Source organism: Stegodyphus dumicola, chromosome 10 (assembly GCF_044657685.1).
Source record: "Stegodyphus dumicola isolate Sdum_Otavi_A_Nest chromosome 10, ASM4465768v1".
Classification (NCBI taxonomy): Eukaryota; Metazoa; Arthropoda; class Arachnida; order Araneae; family Eresidae; genus Stegodyphus; species Stegodyphus dumicola.
This window is the reverse complement of record NC_140777.1, coordinates 11982517-12003316: the sequence shown is the minus strand read 5'-3', so window position 1 is coordinate 12003316 and position 20800 is coordinate 11982517. Positions and strand designations below refer to the sequence as shown.

At 31.8% G+C, this 20800-nt stretch overlaps 1 protein-coding gene across 3 annotated transcripts; it reads left to right on the top strand.

Moving 5' to 3' along the window:
* The first annotated feature begins 1294 nt into the window (after positions 1–1294).
* Positions 1295–20501, top strand: LOC118202661 (uncharacterized). Of its 3 annotated transcripts, none has more exons than XM_035374828.2 (5): positions 1295–1380; positions 3926–3973; positions 6600–6643; positions 8982–9139; positions 18106–20501. In XM_035374828.2, the coding sequence occupies exons 2-5, from the start codon at positions 3949–3951 to the stop codon at positions 18353–18355; spliced, it is 477 nt and encodes a 158-aa protein (XP_035230719.1). In that variant the 5' UTR covers positions 1295–1380; positions 3926–3948; the 3' UTR covers positions 18356–20501. The 3 variants fall into 3 exon arrangements, with proteins under 3 accessions (XP_035230719.1, XP_035230721.1, XP_035230720.1); XM_035374830.2 differs by lacking the exon at positions 1295–1380 and adding an exon at positions 1455–1585; XM_035374829.2 differs by lacking the exon at positions 1295–1380 and adding an exon at positions 1610–1749.
* The last annotated feature ends 299 nt before the right edge of the window (positions 20502–20800 follow it).

Below are 20800 nucleotides of genomic sequence, written 5' to 3'. Positions count from 1 at the left end.
ATCAGTATTCTTATCAAATGCAGTGAATTATTTTTTAAATAAGTAAAATCACCGTTTTAAAAAATTTAAATCTTCGAGTTGATTTATTCTCTAACAGGTTAAAAAAAAAGCAAATACAAATAAATAGAAAATAATGCGGAATGTGATAAAGCTTATTAAAAAACAATATTTCATTTAGTAATACATTATAGTAAATATATTTCATTTAACTTGTTCATGTTTTTATACATGCCTCATTTTCCACTGTATTCATTGCTGTTAATTAAAAAAACTCATGCTAAAATTTCGCAAGATGTTGGTCTTTACTTCTACTGATAGTTAAGTATCATTATTCTGAATTGCGAATCGCTTTTCAAAATCCTCCAAGTGACGTTAATTAGAAAAAAAAAGAAAAAAAAGTATTGAAATACTGGGCATTGCAATTCTTTCCCGTGAATCCTCTTTTTCTCGTAAAATTTCCATTACTTAATTAAAAAGTACATAAACGATGCTCAAGAAATACAAAATAGACTATACAGGCAGATGGAAATTATGATAGTGTATCACATATTTGCAACATTGTGCAAACATGACTGATGGATCCATTATATTAATGACGCATCAGCGACTGGATCATCAATTTCGCTTCGCAAAATCCTTTACCAGCTGCAAGCATCCTGCTATTGACTACATTCCAATGCTGTTTCTTGGCTCTAATTGCGTGTTTTTGCAAACCATTTGACCAACAGCCGAAATGCATCCAAATGAAAGATCGTGGCAAAAAACGAGAAACTAGGACCTTGACGCAAGCAAACTAATGTTCTCCCATTAAATAGTTTAATTACAATAATGATTGAAAAGCAACGGATTGCATCGATAGGGGAGGAATTTATGTAATCGTTTCGGTAAAACACTTTAGAAACGGGTGCCTATCATTTAAATGTCAACACATTAACCCTTTGACAAAAGCATAATTGCAAATCATCAGCTGACATCATCGGATACTTAGCTCACACTGAGTCATGCTTACCTCCCCCTTGCTTTCAATCTCGCTGAAAGGGGCACAGCTTCTATTAAAAGGTCAAGAAGTGGGAAAAGGGATTTCAATAGAAGGGGGTCGAAGTTTTGAGGGGAGAAAAAAACATGGATAAGGTTATTTTTTTAGCAAGCACTTATTGTTCGACACAGTTTTTTTCTCGCGCTACATTTTTATTCATTTCTCAACTTTTGGGGAGGGAGGGACTCGATTCTTGTATTTTGATTGGCTGTAAAGTATCCTCAGCAGAAATGGATTCCTATTTTCGGTGAGAATGTGTCTATATAAAAAGCGAAGTTTAAGGAAATGTCAGAAAGAAGAAAATCCTGCATATATTTGGTTATTTGTTCTCTCTTCTCTTTGAGGTAAGTGGGCCTTCGTGACAGCGGGTTTTGTAGTCCCGCAGCTATGCTTTGTTTCTTAAGTCAGTAAGGAGATTTTTGAGTGCGTGTTGCCCTTTGTAAAAGCATTTCCTCCTACGAAGACAAATAAAACGGTTGTATAACTTAGGATTTATAGCATACATCCTCTTCAAAGTTAATTGCGCGAAGGATTTGCTTGTTTTCGTAGGTAATATTGCCTCGATTTCTTTGTGTTTTAAGACAAGTGCTGTGGAATTCTACGTTAACTTACAAAGCTATTTTTGAGTTCAAGTAACTTTCAAATGAGTAGTAAACTCTTGATGATAAAAGTAATTTAAATTCGTCATCATCTCAAAATCGTTTTGCAGCCATGTAAGTGAGAATAAAATTTATGTATAGATCGAAATTAACATAACAAAGGCTAATTAAAAATTTCTCATACTTTGAAATAATTTGCATAATTTACTAAATAGTTTAATTTTATTGTGTGAAAAATAATGAGTGATTTCATTTGAATTATTATGTGGGTGTAATTTAAAAAAAATGTATATAATTGTCCTATAATTGTGCCTATTAAAAAGAAGTTCTAAAAAAGTTTATAAATGTGACATTTTTATTTAAAAATAGTTGATAATTTTCTTAACAAAAGCCAAAATAATTATAATATAAAAACATGAATTTAATTATTTGTTGCTTTTAGAAAAATGAAGTTTCTTTCAGGATTAAAGAAAATTCCATTTACTCTATAGTCGTAGCTCTGGAATTATGCGGAATAAGGGACAGAAAAAGTACTTTATGATAGATCTTACATACTGTTTTCTAATTAATTAGTGATGTGAATCACAGTTTTACAGTAAACTGAAAGAAGCGTATTTTATTGTTAGAAAGAAACACCGTGCTCGTAACATTTAAAAATTATGTAAATGTGCAATCAATAATAAATTTACTCAGAATCAAGAAAAATGAATTGACCAAACTATCGAATCCATATTAGTAATTCGAAAATGTGTCTATTTAAAATTATAGATATTTTACAAAATTAAAACCATTTAATATATTCTATAGAGCAGCGTAAAAAAGTTTCAAAGTTATTTGAGATTTAGGTTAATATCTACCTATTATACTTAAAAAAATTAAATTTTCATTACTATTACTTAAGGGCCATCTGAAGGTTTTTTCGTGGTATTAAAAAGATTGCCACTTAAAATTTAAAAATTTAAATCAAATTGTCAGTTGAAATTTTAAAATTTTAGTCTTTAGTATCTTTTTATCTTACTTTAAAATTCTGAAATTCTCAACATTTTTTATTGTTTCAAAATTATTTACTTAAAAAAACATTCTCATTTTATTTGGATTATTTATTATTAATAATATTTTTTTAAATATTTTATAGTTTATAAATAGTATTTCAAGAAGAGAAATATTATTATATTAATGAAAAATGAGTTAAATAGGAACCCTACAAACATTAGTAGGCCATTAAGAGCTTCTCAGCTGAAATATGAGGCAATTTCGCAGCTCATTTTCTGAGTTTGATTTTAAGTTTTCCTTCAAAACAGAAGTGAATTGATATTATGTTCGCGGGTAAATTGAGTGAACTAAGAATTGGTTGGATTTTGTTATGTAAATAGGACGAGAACCATAATACGTAAATGTGGCTTACTAATTTATACGAAATAAATTTTCTGCTCATTTTTTTTTAAACTGAATAAAAGGTGATAATATTGATAATTTTAAGATATATATGTTACCGTGAAAAACCGAAATTGGAGAATGTCGACTTTCACCGGAGAATATCAACATTCACCAAATATGTCGGTGAAAGATCGAATATTTTTTTACATTCTTGTACATTCGGACCCTCACCGGTGTATGTCGACTGTCACAGATATGCTCTGGTGTAGGTCGAAAAGAGAGGAGTATATGTACACGCTGCCATTGCAAAAGGAAGTGTTCCACAAATAAATGCAGTTGTAAAAGCAAGTGCCTCTTGTGCAATTCAAAGTGTCATAACAGTTTTAGTTGTTGCAATAAATAAGATTTGAATCACATAATTTGGTAAGTTTATAACTTCTACTATTTTCCTTTCTCATTTTGAATGTAATGTGTGTTTTATGTTCTTATATTCTTAAGTTCTTATTCCGTGTCTCAAGTGCGTTTTTTTGCGAATGAATTACGGAGAAGGAAATATAATATTCTTATATGTTCAACATTCACCATTAGTACATGGTAAAGGTCGACATTCACCGTTGTAAGTCAGAAATAAGAGTATTTGGAAAATATTTCGGACATACACCAAGCGACTATGTGAATGTTGACATTCACCGGTGAAAGTCGACATTCTCCAGATTTCGGTGTTTCACCGTAACATATATACAAATAGCACTAGTTATTTTAAGATAAATAACTAGTGTGCAGAGTAATTACTCATGAATACATTATAGATTAAAAAAGAAAATTTCAAAGCAAAGGAATTGTGGATAACATGAAATTTGAAATTACTTGTAGTAATATTACTTAAATAAAGACTTTTTCTTTCTATTTACAGTTAACAGGCCGTGTTGATAAGCCATGAATTTCATTATTATATGTTCAGGTAAGTAAGTTTTAGTTTCCCTAATGAATGTTATTCATTTTATATAAAATTAAATGCATGTTTTGAATAAATAAATGCATGTTTACTTAAGAGTTAAGGAAATGGCGTTACTTTTAGTTTTATTTGAAGTTTAAATGTGGTTGTTTAATTTATTTGAATAAATAAGCACAATTAAATAATAAAGCTGTATTTTGTATTTGATAATAAATAAAATAAACAGTCTCATTTAATTCAATACAGATAATTAACAGTTTGTAATGTCAAGGTGTGATTGGTCAAGGTGGTTTGTTTGTCTGTCAAGGTGTGATTTTAGACAAATTTCGCAAAAATTCCATTGCATTTGCTTGTGCATTTAATTATATATATAAATATTTTTAAAGAGGAATGAAATTATTATTAAAGAATAGAATTATACATATTTTTAAAGAGGAAAATGTATTAAGAAAATATTATTAAAGAGGAATTAATACGTGATTTTGATATTAATCTATCACACGTAATTGGATTAGACATTAAACTATCTAGATTTTTTTAAAATTTCATCTTCAGCTCTTTGTCGCACTGGTAAGAGTAGTAATTTTACGAAATATTGTACTTAAGTAATTAGAAATGTTTGTATATGTAACGAATGCCAATAATTTTGCTAATAATGGCCCCTAACGGTTACTTATAAATATACTATGGATTTATGAGCAGTTTTATTCATGTGCATGTAAGTGTTTGTGGATCACAATATTTGAAACGATGAGAGTTCGTTATTAATATTAACTAAATAGTTTTGAATTAAATTAATATTGTACGTTTTAGAATGATGTTACTGATTAATTATAAGTAATATAATGAATTAATTCTGATAAAATTACATTTTTGTAATACTTGACAAAATTAGTAGGTTTTTTTCCGTGTTCAGTTTCATATTTATACTGTTTTCCAACAGTATTTAGTAAAATTCTCCTTACGACAGTATGAAACGTCTGAATGTAATTTGTTTGAAAGAAATATTTTAAACTAGCAGCTTCGCTGCGAGCCTTCGTCTGGCTTTTAAATGTACCGGAAAAATGGCTAAAGGAAACACCAAACTTTAAATTCAAAAACTGCTTAGAATTTTACTCTGCAGAACAGTTTCATTAAAAAAAAGTCATTACGTATAATAAAATTACAATGAAATAAGCAATATTCCTTAATACAAATATTAATTATCCTAATAAATAAATTAACTAACTTCCCTTTGCAAAATCTTAAGAACTGAAATGGTATAAAAAAGGTTAAAAACTTTGTTTCCTAAAAAAAATCACTCAAAACTTTTCAATATCTTAAAGACAGTGAAATGAGCAATAAATAACATAAAAGAATATAAAAAACAAAAAATTCTGAAAAGCAAAGTATAATTAATGATAATTAATTATACTTTGTATTAATTATAATTAATGGTAATCTTATATTTTCAAGAGAAAAAATTACAATGAAATAAGCTATATCCATTAATACAAATATTAATTATCCTAATAAAAAATTAACCAACTTTCCGTTGAAGAAACAAGTCATGCAAAACTTTTCAATATCTTACAAATAGTGAAATAAGCAAAAAAATAACATTAAAGAAACTCAAAAAACAAAAAATTCCTCGCAGAATTTTACTTTGCAGAACAACTTTATCAAAAAAATCAATAAAAATGTATTATATATATATAAAAATGACAATGAAATATGCCAATCTCTTAAAAACAGTGACATAAGAAATACGATGAAAAATTGTTGCCAAACCCATATTTCTAAAAGAATGAAACTATTCAAAATGATGCGATTTCATCAAAAATCTATCAAAAATAAGAAAGGAAAATTGTTGCCAAAATCAGATTTTTAAAGATGTGAGATGTGAGAAGTGTACTCGGAAGCTTCATTTAAAAAATCTTTTAAAAATACAAAATATTATCATTTTCCCAAAATTCTTTTTGCAAAAGCAGTCGCAAGGATGAAAGTTTTCCAAAAATCAAAGAAAAATAAACTGTACATTTTGAAAATAATTTTTTTTTAGAAAAAAATCCCGTTGAAAAGGTGTTAAGCTCCCTTTGTTAAATAAATTCGTATTGAATCGATTTACTGAAACACGAAATTTATTTTAAGTTCGTAAAACAGCTAAGTGCCTACGTTTCATGACGATGTGAAAATGGAGTGCGTAGAGTAAAATCTTGCTTTCCTGTAGCCCATTATGTCTCAAAATGACGCGATTTCGTCACAAAACATAAAATAAAAATAATTAGAATTTCGAAAAAATCGCTTCGAGGTGCACTGGCTTTTGTCTAGATACACCTATGTACCAAATTTCGTAGCCGTGGGTCTATTAGCTTACGCGCAGCGCGAACGAAAGACACACAGACAGTCTCTTTCATTTATGATATGTAAAGACTATTGTACACAAATTTCATAACAAATTTTCACTTAGGAATTCTAGATATGCGAGATTCTGTTAAATAAACATTACCTAAATATGAACTAAAATTTGCTGAAACAATTTTCTAAATTGCTAACTTTTATGTTATGTTATTTTTTAATAATAGATCTATACATTATCTATTATTGTTACAAAAAATGTGGCTACTTTTGTAATATATTATTCTCTTATTAGTGCTCTTAGGTTCTCTAGTCTTCAGTTCGGCTTTACCAAGAAGAGTAAGTACATTTAAATTACACATAAATTAATATGTCATCATTACGTGTTCAAAGAATTTTAAAATACATTTTATAATGTCTCATTCTAAAATAGTAAATAAAACTATTGTATTTAAAGATTTGAATTAATTTTACTTTTAGTTGAATACTTTATTATCAATTTAACGTTTTCATATTCATATGCGTTCCTGAAATACTTTGTAATGAACAAAAGGAAATAATTATAAAACTGGCTGAAACTGAAATTATACTGATGTTAGATTTTATGTAATTTGTTGGAATGAATTATCTCAAATGAAATAGAAGCAGTCATTCTACAGTTAAAATAAAAAAAAAAAAATCTGTTATTAGTCCAAAGGGATTTGAATCCCGAAGGACTATTAGTTTCGTTTTGGCATTTTGCGTCGGACTCATAAATGTCGGTTCACTTTTCAAACTGTTGCCACAAAATGTTAGAGTCCTGCATTATATTTGAAGAAATTAAATAATGAAAAATCTGCATAAATGTATGTATATTTCTCGTATTGTGATAAAACAACGGTACATAGAGTCATCGAATTTTGAATAACGTAATCCTCCAACGAATATGAGCATGTGGAAGACCAAATTTGAAATTTGAAATTTGTTTTATGATCGATTTCCTATTTTTTAAAACTTTGACGAATTTTTGATTAACAAACTCAAGGATTTCAAAGCGAGCAATGGCAACGTTGTGCAGAAAAAACATTTTTATCTCCAGCGCGTGAGTCTCTGTATCGGAAATTCTAAAGATATGCTCGTTTTAAAACTATTTTGCGATATTGCTGTTGCACTGGATCTTATGGTTTAAGTGCGAGGAACATGATATTTAATAAAGAAAGGTAACACACAAAATGTTAAAAAACGCCCCTTTAGACGTAATTTAAAATCTGAAACATTTCAGATTTTTTTTTTTTTTTTTTTTATATTTGTTCTGTATTTTATGTGTTTAATTCTTTGAAATTTGGAAAAAAAAACATAGGTACTATTCAGTTTTGACGGCCGTAAAAAATCGCCAAACTATTGTTGATGCCAGCGCTGCCAAAAATAACTGCGGCAAACCTAACGCAAGAAAGTCTAATAGGAATTAACTAAGATTAATGTTTTAATTTAGATGAAAAGTTAATTTCATATGATACTTTTCTATTATTATAATTTATATAAAGAAGGCTAAACATGACTGAATGGAAGCATAACAGTAAATAATTATTTCAGATCATTATTATAATTTATTTAAAAATTGCTAAACATAACTGAATGGATGCCTGCATCGCTATTTCGCTACCGAGTTATCGCTAAAGCATAGTTTCATCTCGTTGGTTGTTCAAACATAATTTTCTATAATGAATGATGCCTTTTCTATGAAAAAATTCTCAGTAAAGTGCAGAATCGTCCACTTATTTGTTTGCGGCTTTTTACAAGGGTCAAAACAATTGGATTTTTGTCAATTTTCCTTTCCTTTTTAAGTGAAAATAGGTCGATGTGTACATAGATAAAGTCAAGGGTGAGCGCAGTGCCATTTTCGTGCAATTCTGGGATCTTTTTTGAAGTGAAAATAGGTCGATGTGTACATGGATACCGAGTATGTGCAATACTTAAAAATATGTCAAGCAGTGGGTGATTCTGCACTTTATCCAAAATTCTTTTGCAGACTTTTCTTCATGGGCAATTTCCAAATTGTTAAATCCATAGGATACCAAAAAAGGATTTAAAAATTAAACTAGTATTTCAATGGCGTCTTAAGAATTATAGAACTGTAAAAACTTATATAAACTTACGCAATCTGAAATCAGTGCGTACGCTAGGTTTGGCGCGCTGTTTAAAATGGGCGCGTTTGCTAGATTTGGCGCTTTTGCGCATACATTTTTCGCTGCAACTTTTTTACGGTCCTCAAAACGGAATAGTACCAAAACGGTAATCATATTAATTGCGATATGATAGCACACATTTAAATTCAAAAATTCATTTTCCCTTTGAGCCATTTTGCCTTTGAATACCCATCACGAAATGAAATCCCCTCCTTATAATGGTAAGCTTTGTGTCTTTTGTCATATTCAGTGGAATGCAACAAGGTAAAATGTTATTAAATTACTTTCTTTGTAAATTTTAAATAATTTATTTAAAATAATTTTAAAAAATGTATTCTAATAGCTATTTAAATACGTATATATTTCCTTTTTAATGTGGTTTGTTAAATACCGTTTCAAAAGTGTGTTATGATAAGTTTTATTTTCTATATGTGTATGTGATGAAACTTCAAGAGCAGCTTCCCTGATGCTAGCCGATCATGGTATGAAATGATTACTTTTTTTTATTCTAGAATAAACGAGCTGCCTATGATCTTCCTGACGGCATCAACCTATTGCTGCAAGATATTCGCTCCACCTTCTCTTGTCAAGGGGATGGATATTATGCTGACGTAGACAACAATTGTCAGATCTTCCACGTATGCCACGGATTCGAGGAAGGATCTCCAAGGTATTTATGTCAAATACTTCCACGAACTTTTAAACTTACTAACGTGATAGGCTGCGAATTCTAAATCCGCTGAACTTAAAAGCTTTCACTGAAAATTCTCACAATATATTTGTTAGAGCTCATCTGGTTTATAAAGTTTGATAAAGATATTCAGCTAAAATTGACAACAGACCTTTTTACTTCCTTCTTCCTACGAATAATAAGACCTTCTTACTTCCTACGAATTAAAGGAAATATTGTAATCGGGAAAATTTTTGGCTGTTATATTTCAACGAAAATGTCCACTAACATCTGTACGTAAGGACATAATAGAGGGTTCTTTTTCCCAAAACGTATTACAAAAAAGGATTTAAAACGGATTCAGAAGAAATTTATTCGTGATATGTGTCTCTGTAACGAGTGGACTCAGAATGTTGAAATTTTGTATATAGGACCTGCAAGTAATAGTTGTAGAATTATATCTGATGTTTATACCATAAATACCTCTATATAGCACTATATGCACTTGCACTCATTTTTAGTTCCTTGTACAAAGTAAAGTATTGTAATCACGAAAATTTCCGGGGACCATATATCAAGGAAAATATCCATTTTGACCGCCATCTAATGTAATTTAATCATGTTCTTGGGTGTCGTTTGTACGTAAGGACAGAATAAAGGACTCTTTCCCAAAACGAAATATAAAACTGGTTTAAAATGAATTCAGAAGAGATATTTTCGTGGCGTATATATGTACGTATGCCTCTGGCATAATTCAAAAACGAGTAGCCTCAGAACGTTAAAATTTTGTATATAGGACTGCTATAACGTGTAGTTGTGAATTTCCCTTTTTGGTTGCAATCAGCAGCATCAAAAATATATACAGTGTCTCCCAAAAGTGTTCGTACACTTAGGATTTTCATTGAAATAGAGGTCTATACATTAATTAAAACTAAACTTCCTGAATGAGATTTTAATAATAAGATCTATAATTTATTCGTAACAAAATTACATGAAATAATTTTTAAATATAGCAAAACTTTATTTTAAGAAATTAATAATAAAAAAATGACAAACATTTTATCTCACAAAGACTTTTGTGAGATAAAATGTTTGTCATTTTTTGAAAGCCTTTTGTGAGATAAAATGTTTTTAATAATGCTATTTATTGTATAAAATGCTATTTACTGTATGAATATGCTATTTACTGTATGAATTTACTGTATGCTATTTACTGTATAAAATGCTATTTACTGTACTGTATGATAAAATGCTATTTACTGTATGAATAACTGTATGAAGAAGAAAAAATATTGAAGTATTTTTGGATAAAATCAAAATTAGAATTATCGTTTGCCGCTTTTTTAAATTTTTGCATTATTTAAAAAATCGTTTGTTTTAATTTTTTATTGTTTACTCATAATATTCTATTTATTATTGAAAAATGGGTCGCAGTCACAAAGAAATTACAGACAGCATTCGGAAATTGATAATTTTTCCCAATAGTAGTAGTAAATCAATTCGAAATATCGCTAAATTAGTTAATTTATCCCATTCTACAGTACAGTATGTGATAAAACGCTTTAAAGAAGAAAATCGGATTGAAAACAAAGTAAGAAAAGGTCGACCGAAAAAGTTAACTAAACGTGATGAAAGATTTATTATTAGAAAATTTGTGAAAAACCCACGTTTGAGTGCTGTAAAAGTTTCTGCAGAATTTAATGCAAAGTTTTCTACTTCAATTTCACCTGAAACTGTTCGACGAATTCTCAGAGAAGCTGGATTACATGAGCGTTCTGCCCGTAAAAAATTTTTTGTTAGTGAGAAAAACAGAAAGCTTAGGCTTTCATTCGCAAAATCAATGATAAATACACCGAAACGTACTGAAATAATGTCCTATTTACTGACGAAAGCAAATTTAACATTTTGGGTTCCGATGGTCGAATAACTGCGTGAAGAAGAAAAAATTAGGAACTTCATTCTATGAACTTAGTCGGAACAGTTAAGCATGCACGGCGGTGGAGGTGTTTTTGTGGGGGGGGGGGTGCTTGGCAGCGTCAGGACTAGGTAATTTGGTATTTATTAATGGCATAATGAATCATTCTCTTCATTTAAATATTTTAAGAGATAATTTAAAATTATCACCCCAAAATTTGGGTATTGGAAACAATTTTATTTTTTATCATGATAACAATCCTAAGGATACGGCCCTCAACATTCGCCTGTGGTGTCTCTATAATTGTCCACAGGTTTTGAAAACACCATCTCAGTCGCCACATTTAAACCCCATAGAACACATTTGGAAAGAACTGGAGGTTTGAGTACGAAAATATGACACCAAAAACGAAAAGCGAACTCATAACAGTCATGAGGGAAGAATGAATGAACATTGATACAGAAATTACAAAAAAAAAAAAAAAAAAAAAAAAAAAAAAAACTATTAAAATCTATTCCCAGACGTTTAAAGGCTGTTGTGGATGCTAATAGTTATCCTACTAAATATTAATTTAAAGAAAAATGAAAATATTTACTAATATGTTAAGATATTTTTGAAGTGTACGAAGACTTCTGTGAGATAAAATGTTTGCCCCATTTTTTTGATTATTAATTTCTTAAAAATAAAGTTTCGCTATATTTTAAAAGTATTACAAATAAATTGTTACAAATAGATTATAGATATTATTATTAAAATCTCATTCAGAAAGTTTACTTTTAATTAATGGATAGAGCCCTATTTCAATGAAAATCATAAGTGTACGAACACTTTTGGGAGCCACTGTACATATACCCAATCTGTTACTTAGCTCAATGAGCTCAATTCCTTTTATTCTTATATGTTGGTAAATTGTGCGTTTTTTGCTTTAAAAATTATTGAATTAAGTTGTTCTTATGTTTCGGTTAAGGTTTCTATGCGTTTAGTTAATCTGCATGCAATAGTCGTACAATTATCAACAGTTCAAAAGTTGTTTACATGGTACTAAGCCTAAAAAAGCCGCCATTTCTTTACATTTGAACCTCCTAGAAGAATAATGATTTAAGTCACTTCGTGTCTTTTTTGCCAAGTGGGGACGAATAGGCAACTTTCAATTTTGCGCACTAAAATTTGGGTCTTCCTGCCCGTTAGCCGAATAGCATAGAAACTTTAATTTTAATTGCAAAAATTGTTTTTTAAACTGTTTTTAACTATATTTGGTGTTTTAAGTTTTTCTACATTTTACAATTTTTCATGTAGAAGTTTTGAGTTTTTGTAAAAGCTTGCCTTGAATGAAGTTCGAGGAAATAAATGAACTGCATCAAAAATGTGCATAATTTAATAAGCCGTACAAGAAAGTCATATGGTGTCCATATCAGATACTTTTTAAGGATTAAAACTTCGGAGCAAAGAATAAATATCTATTTCAACAGAATATGCCTTTAACATTATTTATTAAAATGGATAGGTAAAAGTTTATGACATTTTTTTAAAATTCAGATATCTGACATTGGGTTTGTTTATTGGGTTTAACCTTTATTTTCTATTAAAAGCATAATAATGTATGAAACTGAAGGATGTTAGAAGTATTTTGAAGTTTAGGATTTCAAAATTACATTGAAAATATATTATGCTAACTTCCTGCTGCTACCAATAGCTTTTTTATTTAAAGCAATTTTTTACTTTAAGGACGTCTTTTATTTTCTTGCTAAAGATCTTTCTTTTGTCGTTAGAGATTTAACCTTTTCTTCAGAGGCATAAAATTGAATTACGTGAGTAAATTCTTGAGTTTCAGGGCTATAAAATTACAATGAATACGCATTTTGCTGTTACCCACCGACATTATTTTTACTACGAAAACACAATTTATGGGAAGTGATTTTTTGTTTTAATAAGTTTTTCCGTTTTGATGCTAAGATTTATAAAGTTAACCTTTCCTTATTAAATCGGATTACGTGAATAAAATCCCCAAATTCAGAGGTATAACATTATTTTTAACATACATTACGTATCGATCCATTTAGATAAATGACTAGTTCTTACAAAAAATAGCACTTTAAGGAGATTTTTTTTTTTTTTTTTTTTTTTCATTTTCAAGATGATTTTCCTTTGTTTATTTATAAAAGGGATTTTACCAAAGTATTGTAGAATCTAACCTCATTTAAATGGGTTTCGTTACTCAAACAACTTAATAAATTACATTTCTATTTAATGTACAGGGTGATTATAATTAAAGTTTAAGTTTCAAAACGCTATAAAAAAAGAACCACTGATGAAAATGATGTGAAATTTGAAAGGAATGTTATTGAAGAAAGCGGAAAGCGTATGGCAGAAGAAAAAATTTAGTTTCAAAAGTTAGCAACATATGGCGCTGTAAGCGGCAGAATCACGACGAGAAATGATTCGTAAAACAACGGCTAAGGTGGAAGTTACACATTAAAACGCATTGACAAATTAGAATTGTTGAATAATTTTATTTGCATGACTGTACATATCATATCGAAAGGGACAAATCGGTTTCAAGAGTTTTGCGGCGACATACCGCATAAGAACCATTCATCAAAGAAGTTCGGAACTGGCGCAAAACATGTTCATTATGGTGTCCACCGTTGTGTGCAACAAGTTGAAAGCGACAAACAACATGTTCCACAACGAATCGCAGTGTCTCCGGGGTGATGTTCAGAATGCGTTGCGAAATGCGTGCCTTTAATTCCGCTAAATTTTCAATTGGAGCATGGAACACAACATCCTTCAGATATCCCCACAGCCAGAAATCACACGGAGTAAGATCAGGCGATCGGGATGGCCAGTCTGTAGGGAAATGACGGCTGATAATCGAGCATTTCCAAAATGGCGCCTCTGCAGCTGCTTCACGGGATGTGCAATGTGCGGAGGAGCGCATCTTGCTTAAAAATGATTTCATCCACACATCCACGCTGTTGCAGAGCTGGAATCACGTGGTTGCGCAAATGAGACGCATACCTCTGACCAGTGACGGTTGCGGTAACAGGACCGGAAGCACCCGTCTGCTCGAAAAAATATGGTTGTAGGATGAATGATGCCGTAAAGCCACACCATACCGTGACCTTTTTAGGATGAAGTGGTACGGGGTGCGTTGCCAGTGGATTTTCTGTTGCCCATATTCGACAATTCTGGGTATTCACGTATCCTGTCAGATGGAAATGGGCTTCATCTGTCCACAAAATTTTCCACGGCCATTCATTATCCACTTCCATGCGAGCCAGGAATTCTAACGCAAACGTCTCCCTAGCTGTCAAGTCAGACGGAAGCAACTCTTGCACATGGCCAATTTTGTACGGATAGCATTGCAGGATGTTTCGTACAGTTTTCAGCACCGTGCTCGTAGGCCTGTCCAATGTTCGGGCAATTCCTCGTGCACTGCACGGTTGCACACCACCGGCCGACCCCTCCTGTAATGCTGTGGCCACTTCTTCAACTACCGTCGAATGCACTCGTTTTCTCCCTCTACCAGATTGCACTTCAAACGAACCTGTCGTTTCGAATTTTTGCATCATTTTCTTTAGACATACGACACTCATTGGACCAACGCCTTCTTTTATACCCTTCAGTATCCTGAATTTTTGCAGAGCTACTCTTGCACAATCGTCATTCTTGTAATACAGTTTTACCAGCAGAGCGCGCTTCTGCAATGAAACACTTATGGCGAACGTCTGAGACGCGAAATGAGGAACAGCCTGGTACCTGGCGGCTTTATAAGACTGAAATTTAACTAACATTTTAATTTGTCTTCTTCTGCTTGCAGCGCCATCTGTTGCTAACTTTTGAAACTAAATTTTTTCTTCTGCCATACGCTTTCCGCCTTCTTCAATAACATTCCTTTCAAATTTGACGTCATTTTCATGAGTGGTTCTTTTTTTATAGCGTTTTGAAACTTAAACTTTAATTATAATCACCCTGTATTTATTTTACGAATCTTTAGAATCAAGAAAATTTTTTTAATTTAAAAGGAAACAAATAGAAAACACGTAAAAATGTTCATCGGGACATTTGCTTTTTGAAATATAATAATTCTTTTACAAAAATCATTCTCTACATTTAGAGCAAAGAAAATGCTTAAATTAATTGTTATGCCGTATTCCCCTCCCCGTATTTCTGTCCTAGCTTTTGAGAGCCAGATTCTGAAAACTTTAAAATTATTCACGTTATTTTCCTCTTGCTCAGTGCGTTCAGACAACGAGTTCTCCTAAACTTTAAAATGGATTCGTCCACATTGTGATTGTTTTGCCTAACTAACAAAGGCAAACACTCGCAAACTAGCAGCGAAGGTCACGCCGAACATTTCTCTTCTAACTGTGTAGAGACACTAAGTTATTCTGACAAAGGAGATATGAAAAATGAGCAACGCCTTCGCCGGGACTCGAACCACGGGCTTCTCGAATACGCGCTGAGTGTGCTGACCACTACACTACGAAGGCATACTCGGGAGGTGGGAGAAATACCTTATAACTGTTTAATTTTATACCAGCCTAATACGAATCGACCCGTCACAGGCAAACACAAACTGACATTTGGTCTATGATTTTGATAACTGAGATGCATGTTCAAACTCTCTATTTATTTACGGCCGATTTTAGGCCTAAGGAGTAGCAGAGACAACAATAAGAACGGGTCGCCCAGACGACACAGTGGTTAGGGGGTGCCGACTGCGATACTGAAGGGCCCGAGTTCGAACCCTGGAGAAGGCTTGGATGTAAGCTGTCTGTGTCCTCAAACGGTGGACGCGTATTAGGTGCCTTCATAATAACCACCACTTCTAGCCTTAGCAGTATCGAAAGCCGAAATGGCTAGTGCCCGCCATTAAAAAAAAAAGAGGGGGAAAGAGATATTAGTTGCAGGAAAGTAGAAATTAAGATACCTTATTAGAAAGCATAGTAATGTTAGCATTATTATGCATTATTAGAATTATAGGTTACATTTAAAGATACAATAATATGATAATTACCTATTGTTTTATTCATGTCTCTTTTCGCTTGTTATGTTCTCACTGTAACTGTTTCGCTTGTTCTTACTGTAACCGGGTTATTCGGAAATCAAGCTAATTTTCACATAATTTTCGCCTCCCCATTTTCGGACGATAAAATTAGTAAAAAAAAAAGGGGAGACATTTTGATGAGCAATTAGATATTTCAGCACATCATTCCTAATTTTTTCGCATCTGAAAATAGTTTACTTTGAGATATTGGAGATTCACATGGTAATTAGTAGATGTTTATTTATTGTTTCGAAATTGCACATTTCGAATTTTAAACTTACTTGCTTAGAAACTCCCTAAGCTGAGATAAAATCATTATGATTTCCAATGTGAACTAAACTTAACTTACCCCACTACGAGGCTTCATTAATTTCAGATAAAAGTATCTAAAATGCAGCTTTAAGCTAAAAGTAAATTCCTTCTGAATTAAATAATGAAATGTAATTCAAGACATATCTAAGAATTGAAGAATAAGAAAAAAAAAACTATCAAAGTTAAAGAATATATTAGTAGTGTTTGATATTAAAATAAAACATACCTTTACGATAACAATCCAGCAATAAGGAAAAAATTGATTTTCAGCATAAATTTAGTATTCGCAATTTTTGATGCATAGCCATGAATCAAGTAAATGATATCTTTGACGTCTTTGGCTTGGTGTCTAAAACAAATTTCTAATCTTAATATCATTTCCAAATACTGACACATGATCATTAAAAAACTATAAATTATCTTCTCTTTGAATCCATTAATAAACATTTAATTAAGTTATGGAAGTTAATTTTGATATCCCCGAATTAATATTCATTTATATGTTCTTATGGCTAATCTCACTTATCTGACCTAATCAGCAAAAACGCACCAATTTTATCGTGCCAGGAAGTGCAATTTACGTCTGTCTTTGGTATGAGCCTAGGCCACCATATAGGTGAGAGTACAACTTTGACTTGTCTCGCCCCAATTTTGAAATAATGGGTTCGAGAGCCTCCCACCCCTCTTTCCCTGCCATCAAAACCATTCGAGAGGATGGTTAATCTTCGGATTATGGTAACTTGGCGTTTTTTTTTTGGCGAAAATTTGGCGATCAACCCTGCTACAGCAACCTGCTAGTTTTTTTTTGGGGGGGGGGGGGCATTTTGTTTTCACGAAGTAAAGGCATGGTTTTTTTTCACTCAATATTTTTTTTCAACAATCTGCTAGCCGAATTACGCTTATGCTAGAACTTTTATGAAACAAAAGTGCTTAATCATGACGACGAAGATTAGGTGAGACATTGGGAGAAAGTGCAGAATCGCCCACTGCTTGCCGCGTTTTTAAGAATTGCACATACACGGTATCATCCACGTACACGTCGACCTATTTTCACTTAAAAAAAACATCCCAGAATTGCACAAAAATGGCATTGCGCACACTCTTGACTTTATCCATGTACACTGCTAAAGTCCTAGCTAGTAACCGTTACCGCCTTACCAAAATGTCGCCAAACTACCTGTGACAATATTCCAAAGATTAGCCGAGAGGATTTTCGACTTATCATGCATTTTGAATGCCCCCATGCGTCGCAGATGGATTCGAGACATGGCCCTTCGGCGCCACAGTCAGTAGCACTCATCACTATGTCATGTTATAAACTACCTTAAAAGCGTGTTGTAAAATTAGGAACAGTCGAAATAGGTCAAGAAGTTTGGTTATTCTAAGTTTTGTTGGAATTTTGATGCTTAAAAATAAATAATAAATACTTCAAATATCTCCTAAATAAAATTCATTCATAAATTATTTAAAATTGAATTAAAATCGGAATGGGTGAGCAAATAAAGTAAATTATACAAAAATTTCATCACGAGTTCTGATGACTAAAGCAGAAGCATACATTTTATCAAGAATTTTAAAATAAATTTTTCGTTTTTTCTTCTTCCTATTGCCAAAACACACTTTATGTTGGACACACTGTCTTTATGCATTTACCTTCTCCTTGTTAAACAAAGTCAACTTTTTTTACAGGCAATGGAGTTTCGCTTGTGGCAATCAAACAGTTTTCAATCAGCTGACCTTCACTTGCTCGTATCCTGAAGAAGCTGTGCCTTGCGACAGAGCACCCGATTTCTTCTACTTAAATGGTAACGTCCAACAGGGTGATCCAGAAGTGCCATTCCTCAATGAACAAGACGTCCAGAATGCTGCAGCTTTCATTCCTGGTTATAACAACCTTGCAAGCAGAGGAGCAGAAGCTGCCCAACCTGCTAGAGGATAAGCTATTGGACACAATCTTTTTAAAGAACTTGAGTTAATACTCTTTAATGCGCTACGGGCGGATAAAGGTCCTTTTTCGGTTGACCTATGGTGTTGGTAAGAAGACTGCAACATTTGAAACCCTTTCTGCTAATTTGAACCATGTTTCTTAAAGCGCCTTGAAACTGAGGTACCACTTGCGCATGCGTTTCTTTAGATGATGAAAAACAATCATCTATCCCAAATGAAGCAACATGCAGAGTACATACGTGTATTTTATAGTATTTGTGTATTTTGTCAGTAAATTTGTGAAATAATGAAACTTTGTCTGATGTCTGTAAACCATTTATCTTTAAGATAGTGTTAGTCTGGTCAGAAATGTATCTCATTCCAAATTTTCCATGTTATAATACACTTTTGTTTTCACTAGGAATTCTATTTATCTTAAAATTAATAACAGAACTTATTAACCAAAATATAATATGGAGAATAGTAAATAATTTTGGATTCTCGTACTTCAATTATAACTGATGAATTGCTTCAAGTAGTGTTTATAAAGTTAGTGCTTCAGAGTCAGATTAAACGTAAAGGAAAAAGATTATTTTACAGAAATTATTTTACACTTTTGCGAGAATTTTTTATTAACACTTCTAACAAGTATTTTGTTTTTTACATTTCCTCTTTTTTTTTGTAAACATGACTTAAAATTTGTCGTATCCATTAATGGAGTTTTCAAAATACCCACTTAAATGTTACTAACAAAATAGAAACATTTAAAAGGCATTTTTTAATTATAATATTTATAGTGAACTCTGTAGACCCTTTTTTACACTAGGGTAGATTTAAATTCCTGTTGTGATAAAATACATTTTGATCTAAAATAGAAATTTTAGTGATTTTATATTCATCCTAGATTTTGCTTCAGGTAACACATTTAATTCTGTGCCGGGGAAATGTGTCGGGTCGGCGGTTGGAGGGCAAGGTCTTCACTTTCCTATCTGCATTCCATGTATGATCTCACAATTGCTTTAACCTGCATGTATGAAGATTGAGGAGAATGGGTTAGCTATGCTGTTAGAAAGAAATATCTCAAAGGATTAAAAGCAATTGACCTCTGCTGATGTAATAGATAGCTTCATTTGATGCAGAAACACCTGACAGCAGATAACCGATCAGTAAGATCAAACAACTGATCTCTAAATGTGTGGCAGAATAACTGAGAGTAGAACAGAATGTAAACTAGAGAAATTATTATTTTTGCTAAATCTGGTGAAGTTGCATAAAAGGCGTGTGGTACACAAAAGTTTTTGAAACACATAAAAAAAGGAAATATATATATGTGCTCAACTGGCAAGTGGTTTTAAACCCATTTCCTCAGTTGTTTTTTAACCTTTACCTCTGAAGGTTTTTAAACTGTATATAAATATACCTTTATGGGTTTAACTAAAGAGTCAAACTTTATAAAATGCTTCAGCACAAAGGTGTTGCACCTAACACAACCTTCTACCATATTTTGGATTTAATTTATAGCTGATGTCAAACGATGCTTGATTTTTATGATTGTTTTTGTTCATTATCGTTGTTTATATGCATGAAGGCATCTCTTCTTTTAGGCAGATCGCTCTCGCGTGCTTTGCTATAATCAAATACCTCAAAGTAGCCCGCTGTTTTTATTTAACCCATTTTAATGCACAAAAAATTAGCAAGAATTTTAAGCCATAATAATTTCCGAAACAATAGAAATAGCACTTTATTCATTACATGTACAAGCACTTCGAGCCTTGTTCTGCAGAATACCGAATTCTGTTTTAAATCAGCTTACTTTTATTGAGCTGATTTCAAACATACCCAAGAAACGCACTTTTAATCCAAAAAGTATGAATTCACATGCGTGTATGCGCGTATATATAAATGCACTTAAGAAATGGAATAAATGTTATTGTATGCAAGTCTAATGGCCTAAAACTGCATTATTTAAGATCTTTTAATACCAGTTATTAAACTAGACTCTTTATACTTTTTCTTTTATTACTTGTTACTTTATGAAGCTCAGCTTTAAATGTGATAGAACAGGTGAAAAGGTCTAATGCATTCTAATGGTGAAATGGATTCAAAGCTTTCGCTTTGTATTGTATTATAATGTGTAATAAATTGCAATTCAAAGAAAATATGTGTTAGTTCATTTTATTTCCGGCAGTTTTTCTTACAATAACCAAAGTGATAATCACTTACCAGCCAGCGCGAATAACTAGAAGACCGTTTTCAAGACATCGGAAAGCAATAAAAATAAATTTTACGACCTAACGACTCATCAAAATGCTCGTAAACTGCGTATGTAAGTATTTCGAAACTCCGGATGCTATTACTATGCAGGATAGTGTTGTAAGCTATCGAACTAAGGGCTGAATGTAGTTGAATGTTCTACTGTAAAACGAGGGAAGAAAAAAAGTAGCGTAGATTATACCTC